General features: G+C 39.0%; 1 protein-coding gene across 1 annotated transcript in view; it reads right to left on the bottom strand.

Annotated features, from left to right (window-relative positions):
• Positions 1 to 20,424, bottom strand: part of LOC124720446 (coiled-coil domain-containing protein AGAP005037) — a 992,798-nt gene that overhangs the window by 87,057 nt on the left and 885,317 nt on the right. Inside the window, exons 14-17 of the mRNA XM_047245796.1 lie at positions 13,898 to 14,054; positions 10,386 to 10,508; positions 5,836 to 5,943; positions 3,727 to 3,825 (exon numbers count right to left, since the gene is read on the bottom strand). Of these exons, the coding sequence (XP_047101752.1) occupies positions 3,727 to 3,825; positions 5,836 to 5,943; positions 10,386 to 10,508; positions 13,898 to 14,054 (487 nt within the window). The remainder of the gene's footprint in view (positions 1 to 3,726; positions 3,826 to 5,835; positions 5,944 to 10,385; positions 10,509 to 13,897; positions 14,055 to 20,424) is intronic.

Genomic DNA, 20,424 nt, shown 5'->3' with positions numbered 1-20,424 from the left:
AAACAAAATGACCTATCAATAGGATATGATGCTATTGCAATTAATCCAAGTGATTTTGTATCTTTTGTTGATAGTAGTTGACATGTGAATTCACTGCAATCAGTGTCAAACAAGTGCAGACTGAGGGACTTGTTCTGGAAGCAGTTGTACAAGGGACAGTCAGTAATATCTCCTACTTTTTCACTCCTTTATTAAGTTGATAATGTAGTAATCATGAATTTGGCACAGTTAGCCTAATATTCTTCTATAGGCCACTCCAGCAACAGTGTTCTACATCAACAGATGGCAGCACTAGAAAATGGCTGACACTGACAAACATGTAAGACAGTGTTCCATGTTTGAATTCCTTACTGCAGAATGTGAAACATCCACACATTCATGAATTCATGAAAGACTGCAGATGGTGTATGGAGATGATACGGTGGACCATTAAACAGGGGGTTTGTTGCTGTAGAGAAGCTGGAGGGCAAATACAATTGGCTGACGCAAAATGGATCAGTTGGTGAGCAAGAGCAGTGACTTCACACAGCATCCAATGTGTCGGCAACATCATCCATGATGACTGCTGGTTAACAACAGATGAATTGTATTACCACTTGTCCACTAGTAAAGGCAATGTGATGACCATTATTGAAAAACTAGGCTATTGCAACAGCTGTGCATGCTGGGTACCAAAAATGTTGATCGAGCAGTATACAGAAGCAAGGAAAACAGTTGCATCGAATCTGTTACAGCACTGCAATGTGAACTGTAACTGGAGATGAGCCTTTGGTTCATTTTTATGAACCTGGATCCCAGAGGCAATCAATGGAATGGCATCACAAAACATCACTGACAATAAAAACATTCAAAACAAAACATTCCACTACGAAGGTTATGGCTACATTCTTTTGGGATACAGAGAGTGTGTTTGTGGTTGATTTTGTGGGGACAGATTTCACAATAAACTCTATTCAATATGCAAAAATGCTTAAGAAGTTGAAAGCATATCTTCAGGGAGTCTATCCATCAAAAGTAATGGCAGCTGCTCTTCTTTTGCACGACAATGCACAACCACACACCTGTCACTCCACAAATGGCGAAACTGCATAAACTGCTTCATCCACCATGCAGCCTTGACCTCGTACTATTGGTCTTCCATATGTTTGGCCCACTCAAAAAAGCTCATCACCTTAAAGATGCAAAGATCCTGCAAAATTCAGTGTGTCAATGGCTGAGGAAGCAGGACAATGATTTTTATCGCACAGGTATAATGCTTTTGTTTCAATGTGGGGGGGGGGGGGGGGGGGGGATGGGGAAAGAGAGAGAGAAGTGAATTACTTTGTAAGAAAGTGTCCGTAACTAACTTAGAAAAAAAATCACATAAATTTTGCTGAAGTTTAAAGCTTGAGAAAAGGCATGTTGAGTACTGGACAGTGAATAATGTTCACAAGGAGTTAAAAAAAAAAAAAAAACACGTTATTTCAAATAAGTAAAATGCATTAGGGAGCATTGAATGTTCTCAAAATTTAATAGTTATTAGTGAATATCACTTGCTGATATGATGACACTAAAGAAAAGAGTGTCACAGTAAGAATAGCATCCTTAGTGCTGATTCACCCTACAAATAAATGGTACACACACATTCCAAGTGAGTTCAGGACACTGAACTTAGTCACTACCTTGTCACCAAGTATTCATGGTCAGGGCAATTTCAAAAGGAACAGAACACCGTTCTAATGCAAGAATACAGTACTTGTTTTGACAGGCAGGAGTTTGAACTGGTTTAATACCTATGTGGTCCCAAATGCTTTTTGGTCAGAGGTAATGCCTTGCAGCACAAAGCCTGATTTACATACCAATCTACAATCAGGAATAAAGGCGGCACAGCACAGGTGAGTCTCCATGTGTGGGACGAGCATCTCTGATATGAAGTGTATCGCCACTTGGCATGTCTGTCACAGTGCATGCATGGAGCTGAAATTGGATGTTGTCACCGCAAAGGGAAGATCCGAACTGAGGATGAGGTTAGGGCTACAGTAGCTTAGCTGGGTCTGGTGCTACTCTCTAGGTCCTAGCAGTCAGTGATCGTATCAGACGGATGTTTAGCCGCACAGCAGAATTGAGACCTTTAGGTGGAAATAGGTGTGTGAAGACAGAAACTCACTCTGTTGGCAGATGACTGTAGTGAGCTAAGCATGTACAGAACTGGGCCGAACTGCTCAGACTGATGTGAGGTGAATGGCCATCACAATTACTGGCAATGTTTGATGCTAGCAGACATCTTTGTCTGGGAATTTTTTCTTTCACAGTACTAGTTTCTTTGCCACTGCTAGTCTGCTTTTTATACCAACCTTGCTTAGCTTGTCCCATATTAATTTGCTTCCAAGGTAAGAGAATTTATTAACTTTGTCTACTTTGTGGCCCCCAAATTTGATGATAAGTTTCTCACAGGTGTCATTTCTCATTGCTTTTGCCTTTCTTCAGTTTACTCTCAATCCATATTCTGTGTTCAGCAGATTGTTTATCCATCCAATATGCCATGTATATTTCTTCACATCAACTGAGGATAACAATGTCATCAGTGAATCTTATCATTGGTATTATTTCACTGTGAAGTGTAACCCCAGTCCCAAATCTTTCTTTTATCATCATCATCATCACTGCTTCTTTGCTGTACAGATTGAAAAACAGGGAAGAAAGAATGCATTCCTGTCCTACACACTTTTAACCCTAGCATTTTGTTCTTAGCCTCCCATGATTAGTGTTCTTTCTTGATTATTGTACATTACCGTATATTACCTGTCTTTCCCTGTATCTTACACTTTTTTTTTCTGAGAATTTCGAACATTTTATACCGTTTTAAATCAACACACCCTATGAAGATATTTCAGTTTCCCTTAAGTCTTCTTGCAATGCCAGAACTGCCTCACTGGTGTCTTTAGCTTTCCTAAAGCCAAACTTATAATCAGCTAAGAGAGTCTCAATTTTCTTTTCCATTCTTCTGTGTTAGAAGTGTATTAAAAAATATTCCTTATCCTTTCTTGTTTGGCACAGGCATGATTCTCCAGTCTCTAACCTAAAAAAATGACCTAAGGAAGCAGAAAAAGACAGCAGTCATAGAATAATTTTGGAAACAAATGTTTAGCTGGGGTTTTGATGAGGCGCATTAAATAAATGGTACTAAAAAATGTTGGATAAGTTTTTCAAGTTCAAGGATGACTCTACCCTGAAATGAATTCTTTTTCTTTCCTGGAAGAAAAATGAAGTCTTAAAGCCAGGTTGTTGGTGTATTTAACTAAACACTGCTTCTACAGCTCAGAGGAACTTCTCAAGAGGCAACCCATATGAATATTTAGGGATTTCTTAAAAACTGTTTAACATTTCACAGTAATTCTATAAATTTTCTAGGAATAAACTGTGTAGAGCCTATGAATTTCAGATACATACTGATTGACATTATGCACTGAAATATAAATCTGAAATGTTTCATGTTATTTAACATGACCTATCATATCATTTCCCGACTTTTGTATCCTATGTCTCAGTGTACCTTGAATGAAGAATGAGGATCAATAAAATATGATAAAACATTTCTCTCACTGAAGTCAATTTAGGTGAGTTTGATAACAATAAAAGTTTTAAAAAAGAATTTAAGTGCAATTCCCTGTATTAATTTTTTCCAACAGCACAAAAATCATGTTATTGTCACTAAAAACCAGATCATATTCATATAAGGATACTCACTTTTCTTCCCTGACAACTTTCTCCATCTCAGATGACAAAAGGCTCTTCATTCCCTCCTGTAGACTTGGGAAACGCACTTTGAGGTCTGCAACAGTCTTACTGGAAATATATCAAAAAAATCATTATTAACTTCATACTGGTGTCCTTTCTTCCCCTGTAGAAAGGAGAAATAAATAACTCGGTAATGTGACATATTGTTGGTTGGATATTGGTCCAATATTTTAATAAATGATTACAGTTACAGATACAAAACTGTATACTGACAAGGAAACATCATGCTGGTTACAGACCTTTAGGCGAAATTGGAAAGGCCAAGTTGCACAGACCCAGGTCAGCAAATACATGGAATCCTAAAGTGGATACATACACAGAGTACCCACATCATTTTTAAGCAAATTTTCAAAATTATGCATAAAACTTCAGGACAAACAAGTAAAAACCAGGACACAGAATTATTGTTCATATAGGTATAATAATAATTTATTTTCATGTGACTTAGTGTACCAGTGATGGAAGATTAACAGCAGTACTGCATTTACAATTTAGTTGTAAATATAAACATACATTTCACACATTTTACATTGAAGCCTATGGCACTGACTCATAGCATGTAACTGTCCTACAAGTACACTTTTATTAAGTAGCAAGTCTATACGAGGCAGGCTAACAGGTGTAAATTTTATCATTGCATGTTACCTATTGCACATTGTTGTGTGGATCATGACATGCTGACAAATTACATAACTTTGTGTGATGTTGTTTGACAATGCCCAAAGGGAAAAAATTTGCTGATCAGCTATTAAATAAATAAATAAATAAATAACAAACAGAAAAATGACTTCCTTCAAGAACAGTGTGTATACTAGGCAGCCCTACTATCAATATGTAATTGGTTAGTTGGGTGTTAAGGGGCTGAAAAGCAAGGTCATCAGTCCTCTGTCAAGAGGTAGTTCATCTGGAGTTAGCGATGTCCACCAGAAATGTGACTGAGTGATGAACATATGTAGATGTGGTAATATTGAAGCACTGAAGGCACTATAGATGACAGAGCTGAGAAATAATTTATGGAGAAGATTGGGCTGGTAAATAGATTAGAGCAGATGAGAGTCCTCCCAGGCCTTGTCTATGGCAAGAAAATCCCCACCTCACACCCCAACCCAATTAAGGGCAGAGACGGTTACAGAATAAAGAATGCCTTCTATTCAGGAGATTTGTAACAGTAAAACTGAGAAGGCTAAAAACATAAAGAACATCAGTCAGACTGACATTAATGAAAGAAAGTCAGAGAAATAACCAACATAGTAGGCAGGTGGGGCCAGTCATTTGACAACTGGTGCTCTGAAAGCAATGGGGGCTGTTCCTCTCATGGGAATCCAACCCCAAATCCATTATAAGCAAAGCATTAAAAAGGGAAGTAGCACCTACTATTTAACACAGCGCTCCCTCTAAAATGGAAAATAGGATGCGGCAGAAAAAGGAGTAGACCACATCTAAAAGCAATTAAAACAGTGTAAAAAAGGGATTTCAGGGACATCTGGCAAAGCAAGTAGGGTTGAGGGTCCACCCAAACCCAGTATGCGGTGGAACTCCAACCACTCCACACCCGCTTTGAAGATAGTTTAAAGCATTGTATATGGGAATAAAAACCACTTTCATGGAAAAATGGAGAATATGTCCAACTGCCCATGAGTCCACAATAAATGTTAAGAGGCAAAGAATCCAGAAAACCACGCTTAGCTTGGAGAGCCAGAAAGAGAGACCATTCCATCAGGATGTAAGCTACTGTCTGCAGGGCACTGCAGCCATAACGTAGGGGTGGTTCATTACATAAAGTAACACTATGGGTTAATCTGGTATGAGAAATGCAGAGGCGATACATGGCAGTAGATTCCTTCCAGGAAGGATTATCTCTAAACGTAAGTTATCCATTTTAAGTATATTTAGGTCACCCTTTAGTTTCCTAAGGTAACATGAAATGATTTGCAAAATCTTGAGTGATATTTGTCTGCATGTTTGGTTTTGATTAAGTAATTAGTAAGCTGATTGTGAACTACGTATTCCAATGTTCTGTGAGTGTTAGATAACCATTGCTACATGCAAGAGACTAACCTTGATTTGCTGAGAATAAGAGCCATATTCTCAACATCAGACATGTTGACCCGTGTCTTCCGGTTGATCACATTACCCCTCAGTTCTTCAACTGTGCTCTCCAGCTCCCTAAAATAAATGTAAACTTAAAACAATATTATTTCAACTAAACTGCAATACTAACATTCATTTAGTGGTGAACCTGACAGACCCATAGCAGATCGAATTTTTGGGGAAAAAAAGCTTGCTTTTCATTTGTTTTTTCTTTGGTTCCACATCAATAAAATTTTCTCTAAAAATAGACGTGCTCGGAAGTTTCAAAAGATATAGACTGAATTACTGTTATAATTAATTGGGAATTTCTGATGTCAGTGTAACAATTTGTCTCTATACCTGCCTGGTGTTCCCAATGATAGGATTAACATGTTTTCTCTCCTTTCGTAGTTCTACACGATTACGACTGTTTTCCAAGTTTCAATGATCTCTTCTATTGACAGCAATGTGAGATAATTGCCATAATTTTTCTCTTCATGAATTTGCAAATTCTATCATTTTTGTTGATATAAAAGGAAAAATACTTCCTAGAAAAACTAATGTTTTCATTAAGTAGAAATGTCCTGTAGCTAGTCAGTCAATACAGCTGCCACTTGTTTTTATGAAACATTCTGAATTTCCTCAACACAATATTCAGAAATCCACATTCAAGCCACCAATGGAAACTTGTTTGTGTTGTAGACATGTTTCTTGCAGTCTTCACAACATGTTTGCTTTCTGTTAAGGACTCTGTTCACACTGGCAACAAGTAATTCTCATAGTGTATCAGAATCAGCAGCTATCTTGTGATTGGGACAACATACTGGCACATAGTGCTGTGCTATTAATGCTCAAAGGTTTGAAAAAACAAAGAGAAGGACAGGAGGAGCCATACTACCAAAGAAGTGGCGGGGATAACCTGCTACTGAAGCTAAATATGGAAGATGGCATAGGTTTCAGTAACTTCATTATGATTTAATTCAACAACTTTGAAATTATGCTACCACCATTTGTTTCAAAGAAAGACATAAATATCTGCAAAGAAATTGCAGTGAACCAAAGATTTATCCTTAGACTTTGCTTTCTGCTAAGAGAAAAGTCATTCAGGGGTGTATATTTATTTCACATTTAAAAAAAAAACAATGTCTTAAATACTACCGGAAGTTTGTAGAACACCAAATGCCTGAACGATTATGAAAAGGTATAGGCATCTGAAAAAAAGAAGAAGAAGAAGAACGCAGAATTCATGGAATTTTTAGTTGAAATTACACTACCATGTTGTCATGATGTTTCGTAAATGGTGTCCATGCCACTCCTCCACTTCCTTCACCTACTGTTGGTACAGTACTACTAGCAAACAGATTTTCTTCTCAACACAGTTTGTTGCTTCTGTTGAACACAGCAACAATTTTCTGCACCAACTACTGTTTTCTTTTTCTTTTTTTTTAAATATTTCTGTTCATCTTAAAGTGCCATAGACAATCCTCTGATTCAAACAAAGATGCCATTTTGACAATTCCTTGCTATTTCATTTTTGTATTGGATGCTAAAGAATCTCAATGAAATTATTACTCAAAGTATGATGAGTGCAGCAAAATGCAATAGCTGGCCAGAAACATTCTTTCTCTTGATCTGTGCTGAGACTGCCACAGACAACTGTTTCTAGAAACATTGTACAGGGTGTATACGCGGAGAAGGAAACAAAATTCCCGGATCTCCTGGTTAAAAATACACTTCTTCTGTGTTAAGTGACAGTATACTTTCCCTAGGAACTGTAAAACTTATCAATCCTTTGAATGGTTAAGGTTTTATACACTGGCGTAGAACTTCCCGGGACATTAGGAAACAAACCTCAGGAAAAAAAATGCGTTTTGGAAAGATCTTTGATATGCAGCAACATGTATGCTGCGTATTTTCATATTACTTAAGTACATAGTCGAATTCCACCAAACACAGAACATTAGTTTCTTAAGTATTGAAATCAAGATTGAGATGGGCTTTTGAAAGCCAATCATATCTCATGTCACGTGATCTCGCCAGCCAATGATAGCAGATATTTGCCGCATTTACATGGGGCTCCGGCTCCCAAAACCAGATTTCATAAACTGATTTCCCAATACCACTTTGGGTGGTCATGTAAAAACTTGAAAATCAATTCCAGAAATCTGCTTCTGGTTGTTGGTTTTCCAATTCTGCAATCAATTTTCACTCCCTTGTAAACAAAGCTGGTATTTAAACATGCTCAGGCTGTCAGGTTTCGTCTTCTTTTTAAAAATTTTCGGCTAATACTGATGGAGTGGCTTTTTTAAAGTGGTTTCCAAAATTTGGTTTTCGTCTTTTGGAAAATGTGTCACAAGTAAACGTAGTGATTCAGAGCACAGGACATGCAATGTAATCAGCCTATAGCAACATCACTGCTAAGTAGCACACACACACACACACACACACACACACACACACACACACACACACACACACAAAATAGGAAAAGTCAATGATTTTAATTAATGTACACAGTGTTGCTACAAGAAAAGCTAAGCTTCCAGATATAATATTTGTCTTTTACATGTGTGTTACACTTCGATAAATCACGCAAATGAGCCAGTAAAATTTTAAGCACCGACATAAATGTCTGGTCTTCCGGGTTTGAAATTCTTCTAAGTGACTAGCCCTCACAGTGTTAAGCTTTAAATGAGATTCAAACACTCTGTCATTTAAGAAATTCAAAGTACGTTCACACACATAACATAATTCACATTGTGTAAAATACAATGTACTTTGAAAGTAATGCTTTTCAAACCACCAATTACAATATTTTCCCACGATTGTCAGAATACATCATTTCAGCAGTTGTCAGAGAGCCCTAAAAAACGGTGTTACTGTACATGCGCAGCTACAATGATGAAGGTAGCCCATATGTTCATATGTATAAAGCTTTATGAGATCTTACATTACATCATAAACGAAACAGGACATCAGAGGATACTCCAACAGCATCAGAATTTCGTAAACTATACTAAAATGCATGATTCGGCTTAAAGGGTACATTCGTATGTCCAGATTAACAAAGAAGTAGGCCCCAACCTGATATTAAGCTTTTTGGGTGTTGTTTTTGGGATGCAATTTTTTTTTTTTTTTTTTTTGAGTATCAGTATTGTTATTATCTATGTTTAGTTCTTTATTATGGCATAATGCCATACATCCCAGAAGATAAAAACATGCACTTGAAATTCTGCAAACAGTTGACAATAGCAAATACTGTTTCAAATAAATTGACTGCCTCTGTGGAAAAGATTTTAATTAAAATCATTTTTTTTTACCAAATCAACAAAAATAACTTCATTGTTCTGCAAGGCAAGTAATGCCTGACTTCCAAAATCCTGGAAAAAAATGAAATCGGAAAACTGAAACTAATAACATATTTTAGCTTTCCGTATTTATGTGAATGTATTTTAATCCACTTTATAGCTCCTGGCCACAGAAATACGTTTTGTTTTCATTTGGCTTGAGAGCTGTAAATGAAGAGGAAACAACAAAATCACCAAACGTAAACACGGTTCACGTGGAGACTACTACTCACCCCACTACACCCCAAGACTGCTCTGTGCATGTGCGAATCTGGCAACTTGGGTGCGCCAGAAAATGTTTTCCGGTTAGCATCTGGCTGTCTCCTGCTACTGCTGATACAGCTAAGAACCGCACTTCCAGCAGCCACAAGTGGAAGAAGGTACTGCTCACACACGACACTACTGCTCACATGCGTGTACGCCCACTGGTACCTACTCAAACTAACCTAATGTAAACCGTTTGTGATGTCACGCTTGCCGAAAGAAGTTTGTTGTTACAAAGTATTGCATAGTCTTCGTCCTAAAGCCTTTGATACATTTTGCTGTTGGCAGCCGCTTGTGTGTGCACTGTGTTTTGTTGTCCTAAATGGTGCATTTACTCTGCAACTTAAGTTTTATTTTGTTTTTTCCCTCGTTTATGTTTCATTGCTGCAGTAATATTTTGCAGTAGTGGGCTAACGTAAAATTCATTGTTATAGTATCAGTTCTTACCAGTCAAAACCACAAAAATTTAACTGAAAACTAAAACAATGAAAATTCCCAGATTTATCCCAGATTTCCCAGTTGTCCTGGGGCATATACACCCTGCTGTAAGAAACATGCCACAACTCAGTGTGTAGGTAGCTTAAGATAAACATTTTGTCCCTATGAATTGCTAAGGTGCTGGGAAGCAACGGAGCACTTAATGAGTCAGAGATGATCAAGAACTTGTTCAGTCCAAGAAAAGAAGCAGGAGCCCACTGAACTGGAGAGATTATGTGATACCCATGATTTGGAAACATATTAAATGCTAAAAGATGTTGCGTGGAATCTGCTGAAAAGGATGTGTGGTGAACAGTTAATCAAAGTAATCTTCAGATACAGTGTTATTGCATGAGGTAGACCAAAAGCATTTTGATCTTATATCTAATTCCAACCATCAGACCGCCAGTTTCAACTATGCTCAGGTATCCACAAGGAATGGCAACTCACGTAAGGTCTTTCTCAAGACGCAGCATCTCCTGCTTGTAGAGGTCCTCCTCCCTACTAAGACGCAGCTTCTCAGCATCGCCACCTGCTGCCCAAACTTCTTCCCCACCTGACAACAGCATTGCTCTGCCAAAAAAAGGAGATAATTTTATTGCTCTGGCACAGGAAACAAGAGGATATGTAATGCATACAACAACACCACTTGCCACAGAAACCACTGTAACAAAGAAAGAGGAGAGCAATTTCAATATAAATCACACTTTTCAATTAACTGAAGCTTTCAATAGCACTTCATAAACACAAACACAAACTGTCATTTTTCAATGTAACCTAGCCGTCCGACTATGTTACAAATCAGTGTCTCGTATCTTAAGATTTTGTATTCACATTTGTTGGTTTTGCCAACTTACAATCAAATTGTCAATTTTCAACTTAACTACATCTTGACTTACGCAGCAGATCGGTTTGCCGCCACAACTTAGATCCCAAAACAGTATAGACACAAAAAATATAGTCACTTTTATTTTCACACACATCACACACCACATCATCATTCTGACACGGCAAAGCCTCCATTCAGTATCAGTAGCTTCAGGTGAGCCACATTTTCATAAAAATACAAACAACAGAAGGATTCAGTCGCACTTTAATTTTGCTTTTTAATACTATAAACACTTTAATTTTGCTTTTTAATACTAAACCAATCAGTCTAACCACAGCCCACAACAATGAATGTTCTCTGTGGCAATTAAAAGTTGTCCTGGAAGCAATTAATTTTAGGAGTGCAATGTGAATCAGCTCTTGGTCCATTGTTTTCTTGCATGCCAATATATCTTGTCAGTTCTATCAAATCATCTCTAGGCAGGTCAGTGACCTCCAGCTTCACTCAAGTACCTGACCAGAAGATATAAATACTGCCTTTGTTCACAATAGGAAATCACAAGTAATTTTAGTGTCCCATGTAAAATAAATTACCCGATTGCGCAAAAAAACTGCCTCCCATTCTTCTCGACGGTATCACAACAGCACATTGGAAAACGGTGAAGAACTTGGGTGTATTCACTGGGCAGATAACACCTTCACCACGTGCAGGAAGAATTCCCTTCCCTTCCCTACATTCCCTTCAGAAGTTTGGGAACATCTTTCTGCAGGATGTGAAAAATGAAGTTGTGCACTCACTCATTCTTCCATGGTTGTGATGTAAACCAACACAGTACACATAGTGTAAACTCTAAACAGTTAAAAGTAACTACAAATGTTTGTGTGAATTACACTGCAACATTATCATCTGATTAAAATTACTGGAGCAAGAGCTCAATGTCATCCTCAAACTGTTCGTTGTCGTCAGACTGCCACAGCAACTGGTCAGATCAATTTCAATTCCTTTCCCGACTTTTTTCCTTCATTTATTGGAATCCTGAATCATGAGTCATCCCTTGTTATTTCACATTTCATTGGTCATGATAACCACACCAAAAAGAACACACACATAACAACGGTAATGGAATTTGCATATTTCACACACAGCACAAAACGCAATTCAACATCACATATGCAATTATTATCATTATCATCATAGAGATAATCCTATGTTAAGTAAGCTATATTAGATAAGCTTCGTAAGATCGTAAGACATTGCATGAGGTTGAACTTTTTGAAGGTAGCAAATCATTATTGTGATTAGTTCTGGATAGTGACGAATATAGTGGCCTGGTGTAGTGGTCAAGATATTTGCCTCTCGTGCTGGTGATTGTGGTTTCAAATCTCATCAGACACTTCCAAATTTTTTATTTTTGTGTCTTATCAAAATGATTGATTACTATTTTTATTCAGTGAATTGGCTTAAATGTATTTTTTTATTTCTAATACTTTGCTGTGTCATTTTTATCATCATACTGACTTTTTTATTTGTCCTTATTTTTTCTTCCTGTAATTCTTTTTCACTTGGAATCCTTCTGTGTCATCTATAACCTGTAGCCAAGTGCCAAACAGGGCTGTTCATTGGTTATTAAAGTGGCAGCACATGTGGCCCATGTGAGGAGAGTTTCAGGTAATTAATGAAAGTGAGAACCTTTTATCACTGGATCTGAAATTTTTGTCTTGTGTTTGCTTGTGGAGGTTAGCTTTAACAGTGAGCATTATCAACAGAGTCTTGCTGCAGATTGCTGACCATTGTTTTCTCTGATACATTGCACATCACTTGGTTTTGGTTAGGCTAGTGTGAATTTCAATTCAGGGCTTCAAAATGTGTCACCCACCACAGTTCAGTCACTGGTCACTGGAGTTCAGCTGCTGACAGAGCATCTAACTATCCCATCATACCTCGCTTCCAGCACTGCTCCACATTACACATTTTAAGCAATAGCAATTATGAAGTGATCCACCACATATAAGTGTCACTTATAACCGAGCAGTAGATGGTAGCTGATGTAGCAACACCGTACTGGCAAGTGATAGAAATCAACTAACAAGTAATTATAATCAGACTATAGTCTAATCATTTCAGTGCTTCATACAGCCAGACCAGTTAATGATAGCAATACACTACCTGTATTTTACTAGCTCCCTCAGTGCACGTGTATCCCAGTATCTCACATGAGAGATTAAGTACCTATAACCTCATGGTTATCACAACATGACATCTCACATACCTACTGCCCATGTTTCAGTTGCATGTTCTGCCCATCTGTGCCCGTGTGTGCCAAGCTGTCACTCTGTGGACACTTAACCGGAAACAGACTGGTCTAATTTATAAATCAGTGCTAGGCATTCATTTGCATAAAGAAACTGAAGAACATTTTTTTCAAAAGTCTATAATTGCTCAATTTTTCAAAATACAAAAAATATACTTCAATCCGCATTTGGATTTTCCCCAAATAGTAACCAAGTGGCCTCTCCTCTACCAGATTCTCTCAAAAAACTTGAGGCGTCTCAGCCAGAAATTGGTACATATTACATTGATTTATTTTGTGACTCCTGTACCAGTCAAAATAAAAATAGAGTAATGATGACCACACCAATGAGGAAAGCAGAAAATTTAATAAGCTGGTAATTTATTTCAATATAATGAACAAGGATATATCACTGCTCACAATATAGCGGAGATGCTGAGACACAGATAGGCAAAACAAAAAGACAGTCAAACAGTAAGCTTTTGGCCAGAAATCCTTCACTGGAATTAGACAACATATACACACACGTTCACGCGAATGCAGCTCATATGCAACTCACCTCAGCAGCCAGAGACTGTGGTCACGTGTGTCTGAGTTGCATTTGTGTGTGTGTGTGTGTGTGTGTGTGTGTGTGTGTGTGTGTGTGTGTGTGTGTGCGTGTGCGTGCACGTGTGTTGTCCAATTCCAATGAAGTGCTTTTTGGCCAGTCTGTTCCTGTTTTCCATTCCTCCTAAGAGAATGCATGGAAAATGGCTCATTCGTCTTAGCTGTCCATAAACAGGAGAAGAGAGAGGAAGAATCAATACAGACTGATTTCACCGATAAAAGCTGTTCAATCCACACCTTATCTTGATGAAAGTGTCCCGTATCGTCTCACGCACTGAATGGGCCTGTGCTTGGGACATGCGTCTCAGGTTGCGCACCTCCTGGCGGAGGTCCTTCGCTTTCTTCTGCAATCCTCGTAACTGGTTGTACATCTCTGGCGTCAGCTGCAGGTCGGCTGTGGCAGTAAAATGCAAGTTATATATCACCTTGAAACATCAAGAAATAATGTTACAGCAGGCATTAATATGATCAGCAGAAAAGACAGTTTGCAGCAGACACTAATATTATCAACAGAAGAGAAAATCCAAAACATTAAAGCCTACTTTAAAAATATTCAAACAGGCTCTAGGAAAAATTTAAGCCTCTCATATCTTTACTTCATAGTCTGCTCTTGTGCATTAAGTTCCCATGATAATTTGCAGGATCCATCTGATGTTTTTGGGGAAATGTAATCCTCTTCGTTTTCTTCATGGAGTCAGCTTGTTATTCTGGAATTGGCAATTTTAATCATATAGGATAGCAGATGCCGTTCCTGTCATCACCCCCTGCCCTTCCCCTTCCTGCACAGAAATTTTGTACTCCCATCTGCCTCTGTCTAATGTTTTCAGAATGTTTGTGAGTCATGTAACTGAAATGGGATATAGCAGCCTGGCATTCACCTAATCAGAGAAACGGCCTAAAAACCACATCTAGGATGGCCAGCATACTGGCCCTCGTTGGTTCAGTGCAGTGAGTGCTCATTCCAGTTAACAAAAATATTGTCTACACTGAGATCAAATTTGAATGTGGCAGTGAAGTTATCAGGTTGTGTATAACAGGTCTAGGTGAAATCAAGTTCCCCCCCCCCCCCCCCACCCCCCCCACCCCAGGCAACCCAATTCCATTGTGACAGTTTTAGGGTCATTCAAAGAAAGTCTATAGTCAGTAATGCATTAATATCCAGAGCTTACAATACTAGATGGAGGCAACTTTAACCTACCGAGTATAGGCTGGGACATCTATGGATTCATTGTAAGGGGTTCAGACATACACTCTTGCGAAATAATTTTGACCGTACTTCCTGGCAGATTAAAACTGTGTGCCGGACCGAGACTCGAACTCGGGACCTTTGCCTTTCGCGGGCAGGTGCTCTACCGACTGAGCTACCCAAGCACGACTCTCGCTCCGTCCCCACAGCTTTACTTCTGCCAGTACCTCGCCTCCTACCTTCCAAACTTTACAGAAGCTCTCCTGCGAACCTTGCAGAACTAGCACTCCTGAAAGAAAGGATATTGCGGAGACATGGCATGGTAGAGCACTTGCCCGCGAAAGGCAAAGGTCCCAAGTTCGAGTCTCGGTCTGGCACACCGTTTTAATCTGCCAGGAAGTTTCATACCAGTGCACACTCCGCTGCAGAGTGAAAATCTCATTCTGGAATTTTGAACACATTTTCCAAAAACTGTCTTGATCAGCTAGTTTAACAGTCCACACACAATGGAAATATTTCAGACTTTGTAGCTACAAACAGGCATCAGTATGGAGACAGTGATTTGTGATCATAATGTCATCACAGCGACTGTAGTTACTAAAGTTAAATCAGTCATGCAGGCAAGGAGAGTATTTCTACTAGAAGGAACAGATTAATAATTATCAGCTTTTACTTAGACAATGATCTTAAATCTTTTAGTTCCAGTATGAGGTACACAGAGGAATTATTGACAAAGTTTAAATGGATTTAAATTGTGCTCTGCTGAAGTATGTGCCTGGTTAGTTGATTAAGGGGAGGAAAGACCCACTGTAGCTTAACAATGAAATTCAGAAAATGCTGACGAAGCAAAAGCTGTTGTACTCTTGGTTGAAGAGAGAACAGGCAAATGATGACAGGTAAACGTTTGATTTGTGCATCTATAGAAAGATCTATGCAAGAGGCATACAACAACTACCACCATCAAACTTTAGCAAAAGATTTGGCCGAAAATCCTAGAAAATTCTGGTCCTATATAAAATCACTAAGTGGGTCCAAGGTTTCTATTGAGTCAATGGCTGATCAGTCTGGTGTGGCAGTAAAAGGCAGCACAAGGAAAGTCGAAGTTTTAAATTTAGTGTTTAAGAAATTGTTCATGCTTGAGAATCACAAAAACATATTGTCATTTGACCATTGCAAAGATCTTGTACAGGAAAGATAGAGAGTAATATGCATTACTGGCAAAGAGAACAACTGAAAGAGTTGAAAACCCATTACTCATCAGGTCCAGGTGGAATCCCAATTTAGTTTTATAAAGAGTACTCTATGGTACTGTGCCCTTGCTTAGCTCACATTTATTGCAAATCTCTCACTGAATGTAAAGTCCCAACCGACAGGAAAAAAGCGCAGGTGACTTCTGTATATAAGAAGGGTAAAAGAATAGACTCACTAAATACCAGACCAATATCTTTAACACCGGTTTCATGCAGAATTCTAGAATGTATTCACAGTTTGAACATAATAAACTTCCTTGAGATGAGAAAGCTTCTGTCCATGAATCAGCATTCTTTTAGAAAGCATCGCTCAGACAAAACTCAGGTTGCCATTTCCTCATATGATATACTGCAAACTATGGATGAAGGGCAACAGGCAGACTGCATATTTCTAGATTTTAAAAAGCATTTGACAAGATGCTCCACTGAAGACTGTTAACAAAGATGTGATAATATGGAATAGGTTCCCAGATACATGAATGGCCTGGAGACTTCTTAAGTAATATAAGCCATTACGTTGTCCTCGACAGTGAGTGTTCATCAGAGACACGGTATCATCATGACTGCCCAGTGAAATTGGGCCACTATCACTTTCTATATACATAAATGATATGGTGGACAGGGTGGGCATTAATCTGCAGCTGTTTGCTAATGGCACAGAGGTGAAAGGGAAGGTTTATTGTTAAGTGACTGTAGAAGGAGGCAATACAACTCAGACAAAATTTCTAGCTGGTTTGATGAATGGCAGCTAGCTCTGAATGTGGCAAAATGTAAGAAAATGCCAACAAGTAGAAAGAACAAACCTGTAATGTTCGGATACAGCATTATTAGTGTCCTGCTGGACACAGTCAAGTTGTTTCTGGCCGTAACATTGCAAAGCGACATGAAATGCAATGAGTGGTTCTTTATTACAAGAATTTTAGGAAAGAGTGGTTCACCCGTAAACTGTTTGAGTGTTTGGGATCCATCCCAAGCTGGACTGAAGGAAGACATCAAAGCATCTCAGAAGTGGGCTGCTACATTTGTTACTGGTATGTTTGAACAACACATAAGTGTTACAGTGATGCTTTGGGAACTCAAATGGAGGGAAGGCAACATTCTTTTCACAGAACACTATTGAAAAATTTAGAGAACCGGCATTTGAAGCTGACTGCAGAAGGATTCTACTGCCGCCAACATACATTTTTATAAGGACCATGAAGATAAGATAAGAGAACCTAGGGCTCTGGCCTTCAGACAACTGTTTTTCTCTGGTTCTAATTGCAAGAGGAAGAAGAAAGGAAATGACTAGTAGTGGTACACAGTAACCTCCGCCATGCACTGTATGGTGGCTTAAGGAGTATGTATGCAGATGTAGATGTTAATCCACCAGGCGGATTCGATCTGGAGCTGACGCACATCCCCAAACCCTGGAGCAAGGTGTTAACGTGCAAAGCTATCCAGGTAGGTTTTACAAAAATGTAATTGCATAAGAGGTGCTAATGCAGTTTATTCTACAACACGATTCCACTGTCTAGAGTCCCTATCAAATAAGGACGACAACAAACATTGAACGAACAAAGAGACACATTGCTAGTCATAATAGGGCAATATAGGAAATAAGAAAGCATAACAAAGATGTCCCCCCCCCCCCCATGAACCATGGACCTTGCGTTGGTGGGGAGGCTTGCATGCCTCAGCGATACAGATAGCCGTACCGTAGGTGCAACCACAACGGAGGGGTATCTGTTGAGGGGCCAGACAAACGTGTGGTTCCTGAAGAGGGGCAGCAGCCTTTTCAGTAGTTGCAAGGGCAACAGTCTGGATGATTGACCGATCTGGCCTTGTAACAATAGCCAAAACGGCCTTGCTGTGCTGGTACTGCGAACGGCTGAAAGCAAGGGGAAACTACGGCCGTAATTTTTCCCGAGGGCATGCAGCTTTACTGTAAGGTTAAAATGATGATGGCGTCCTCTTGGGTAAAATATTCCGGAGGTAAAATAGTCTCCCATTCGGATCTCCGGGCGGGGACTACTCAAGAGGATGTCGTTATCAGGAGAAAGAAAACTGGCGTTCTACGGATCGGAGCGTGGAATGTCAGATCCCTTAATCGGGCAGGTAGGTTAGAAAATTTAAAAAGGGAAATGGATAGGTTAAAGTTAGATATAGTGGGAATTAGTGAAGTTCGGTGGCAGGAGGAACAAGACTTCTGGTCAGGTGACTACAGGGTTATAAACACAAAATCAATTAGGGGTTATGCAGGAGTAGGTTTAATAATGAATAGGAAAATAGGAATGCGGGTAAGCTACTACAAACAGCATAGTGAACGCATTATTGTGGCCAAGATAGATACGAAGCCCACACCTACTACAGTAGTACAAGTTTATATGCCAACTAGCTCTGCCGATGACGAAGAAATTGAAGAAATGTATGATGAAATAAAAGAAATTATTCAGATAGTGAAGGGAGACGAAAATTTAATAGTCATGGGTGACTGGAATTCGGTAGTAGGAAAAGGGAGAGAAGGAAACATAGTAGGTGAATATGGATTGGGGCTAAGAAATGAAAGAGGAAGCCGCCTGGTAGAATTTTGCACAGAGCACAACTTAATCACAGCTAACACTTGGTTTAAGAATCATGAAAGAAGGTTGTATACATGGAAGAACCCTGGAGATACTAAAAGATATCAGATAGATTATATAATGGTAAGACAGAGATTTAGGAACCAGGTTTTAAATTGTAAGACATTTCCAGGGGCAGATGTGGACTCTGACCACAATCTATCGGTTATGACCTGTAGATTAAAACTGAAGAAACTGCAAAAAGGTGGGAACTTTTTTAAGGAGATGGGACCTGGATAAACTGAAAGAACCAGAGGTTGTACAGAGTTTCCGGGAGAGCATAAGGGAACAATTGACAGGAATGGGGGAAAGAAATATAGTAGAAGAAGAATGGGTAGCTTTGAGGGATGAAGTAGTGAAGGCAGCAGAGGATCAAGTAGGTAAAATGACAAGGGCTAGTAGAAATCCTTGGGTAACAGAAGAAATACTGAATTTAATTGATGAAAGGAGAAAATATAAAAATGCAGTAAATGAAGCAGGCAAAAAGGAATACAAACATCTCAAAAATGAGATCGACAGGAAGTGCAAAATGGCTAAGCAGGGATGGCTAGAGGACAAATGTAAGGATGTAGAGGCTTATCTCACTAAGGGTAAGATAGATACTGCCTACAGGAAAATTAAAGAGACCTTTGGAGATAAGAGAACCACTTGTATGAACATCAAGAGCTCAGATGGAAACCCATTTCTAAGCAAAGAAGGGAAAGCAGAAAGGTGGAAGGAGTATATAGAGGGTCTATACAAGGGTGATGTACTTGACGACAATATTATGGAAATGGAAGAGGATGTAGATGAAGGTGAAATGGGAGATACGATACTGCGTGAAGAGTTTGACAGAGCACTGAAAGACCTGAGTCGAAACAAGGCCCCGGGAGTAGACAACATTCCATTGGAACTACTGACGGCCTTGGGAGAGCCAGTCCTGAGAAAACTCTACCATCTGGTGAGCAAGATGTATGAAACAGGCGAAATACCCTCAGACTTCAAGAAGAATATAATAATTCCAATCCCAAAGAAAGCAGGTGTAGACAGATGTGAAAATTACCGAACAATCAGTTTAATAAGCCACAGCTGCAAAATACTAAGACGAATTCTTTACAGACGAATGGAAAAACTAGTAGAAGCTGACCTCGGGGAAGATCAGTTTGGATTCCGTAGAAATACTGGAACACGTGAGGCAATACTGACATTACGACTTATCTTAGAAGAAAGATTAAGGTAGGCAAACCTACGTTTCTAGCATTTGTAGACTTAGAGAAAGCTTTTGACAATGTTGACTGGAATGCTCTCTTTCAAATTCTAAAGGTGGCAGGGGTAAAATACAGGGAGCGAAAGGCTATTTACAATTTGTGCAGAAACCAGATGGCAGTTATAAGCGTCGAGGGACACGAAAGGGAAGCAGTTGTTGGGAAGGGAGTAAGACAGGGTTGTAGCCTCTCCCCGATGTTATTCAATCTGTATATTGAGCAAGCAGTAAAGGAAACAAAAGAAAAATTTGGAGTAGGTATTAAAATCCATGGAGAAGAAATAAAAACTTTGAGGTTCGCCGATGATATTGTAATTCTGTCAGAGACGGCAAAGGACTTGGAAGAGCAGTTGAATGGAATGGATAGCGTCTTGAAAGGAGGATATAAGATGAACGTCAACAAAAGCAAAACGAGGATAATGGAATGTAGTCGAATTAAGTCAGGTGATGCTGAGGGAATTAGATTAGGAAATGAGACACTTAAA

This window comes from Schistocerca piceifrons, chromosome 11 (assembly GCF_021461385.2).
Source record: "Schistocerca piceifrons isolate TAMUIC-IGC-003096 chromosome 11, iqSchPice1.1, whole genome shotgun sequence".
Taxonomy (NCBI): Eukaryota; Metazoa; Arthropoda; class Insecta; order Orthoptera; family Acrididae; genus Schistocerca; species Schistocerca piceifrons.
This window is presented reverse-complemented; position numbering and strand designations above follow the sequence as displayed.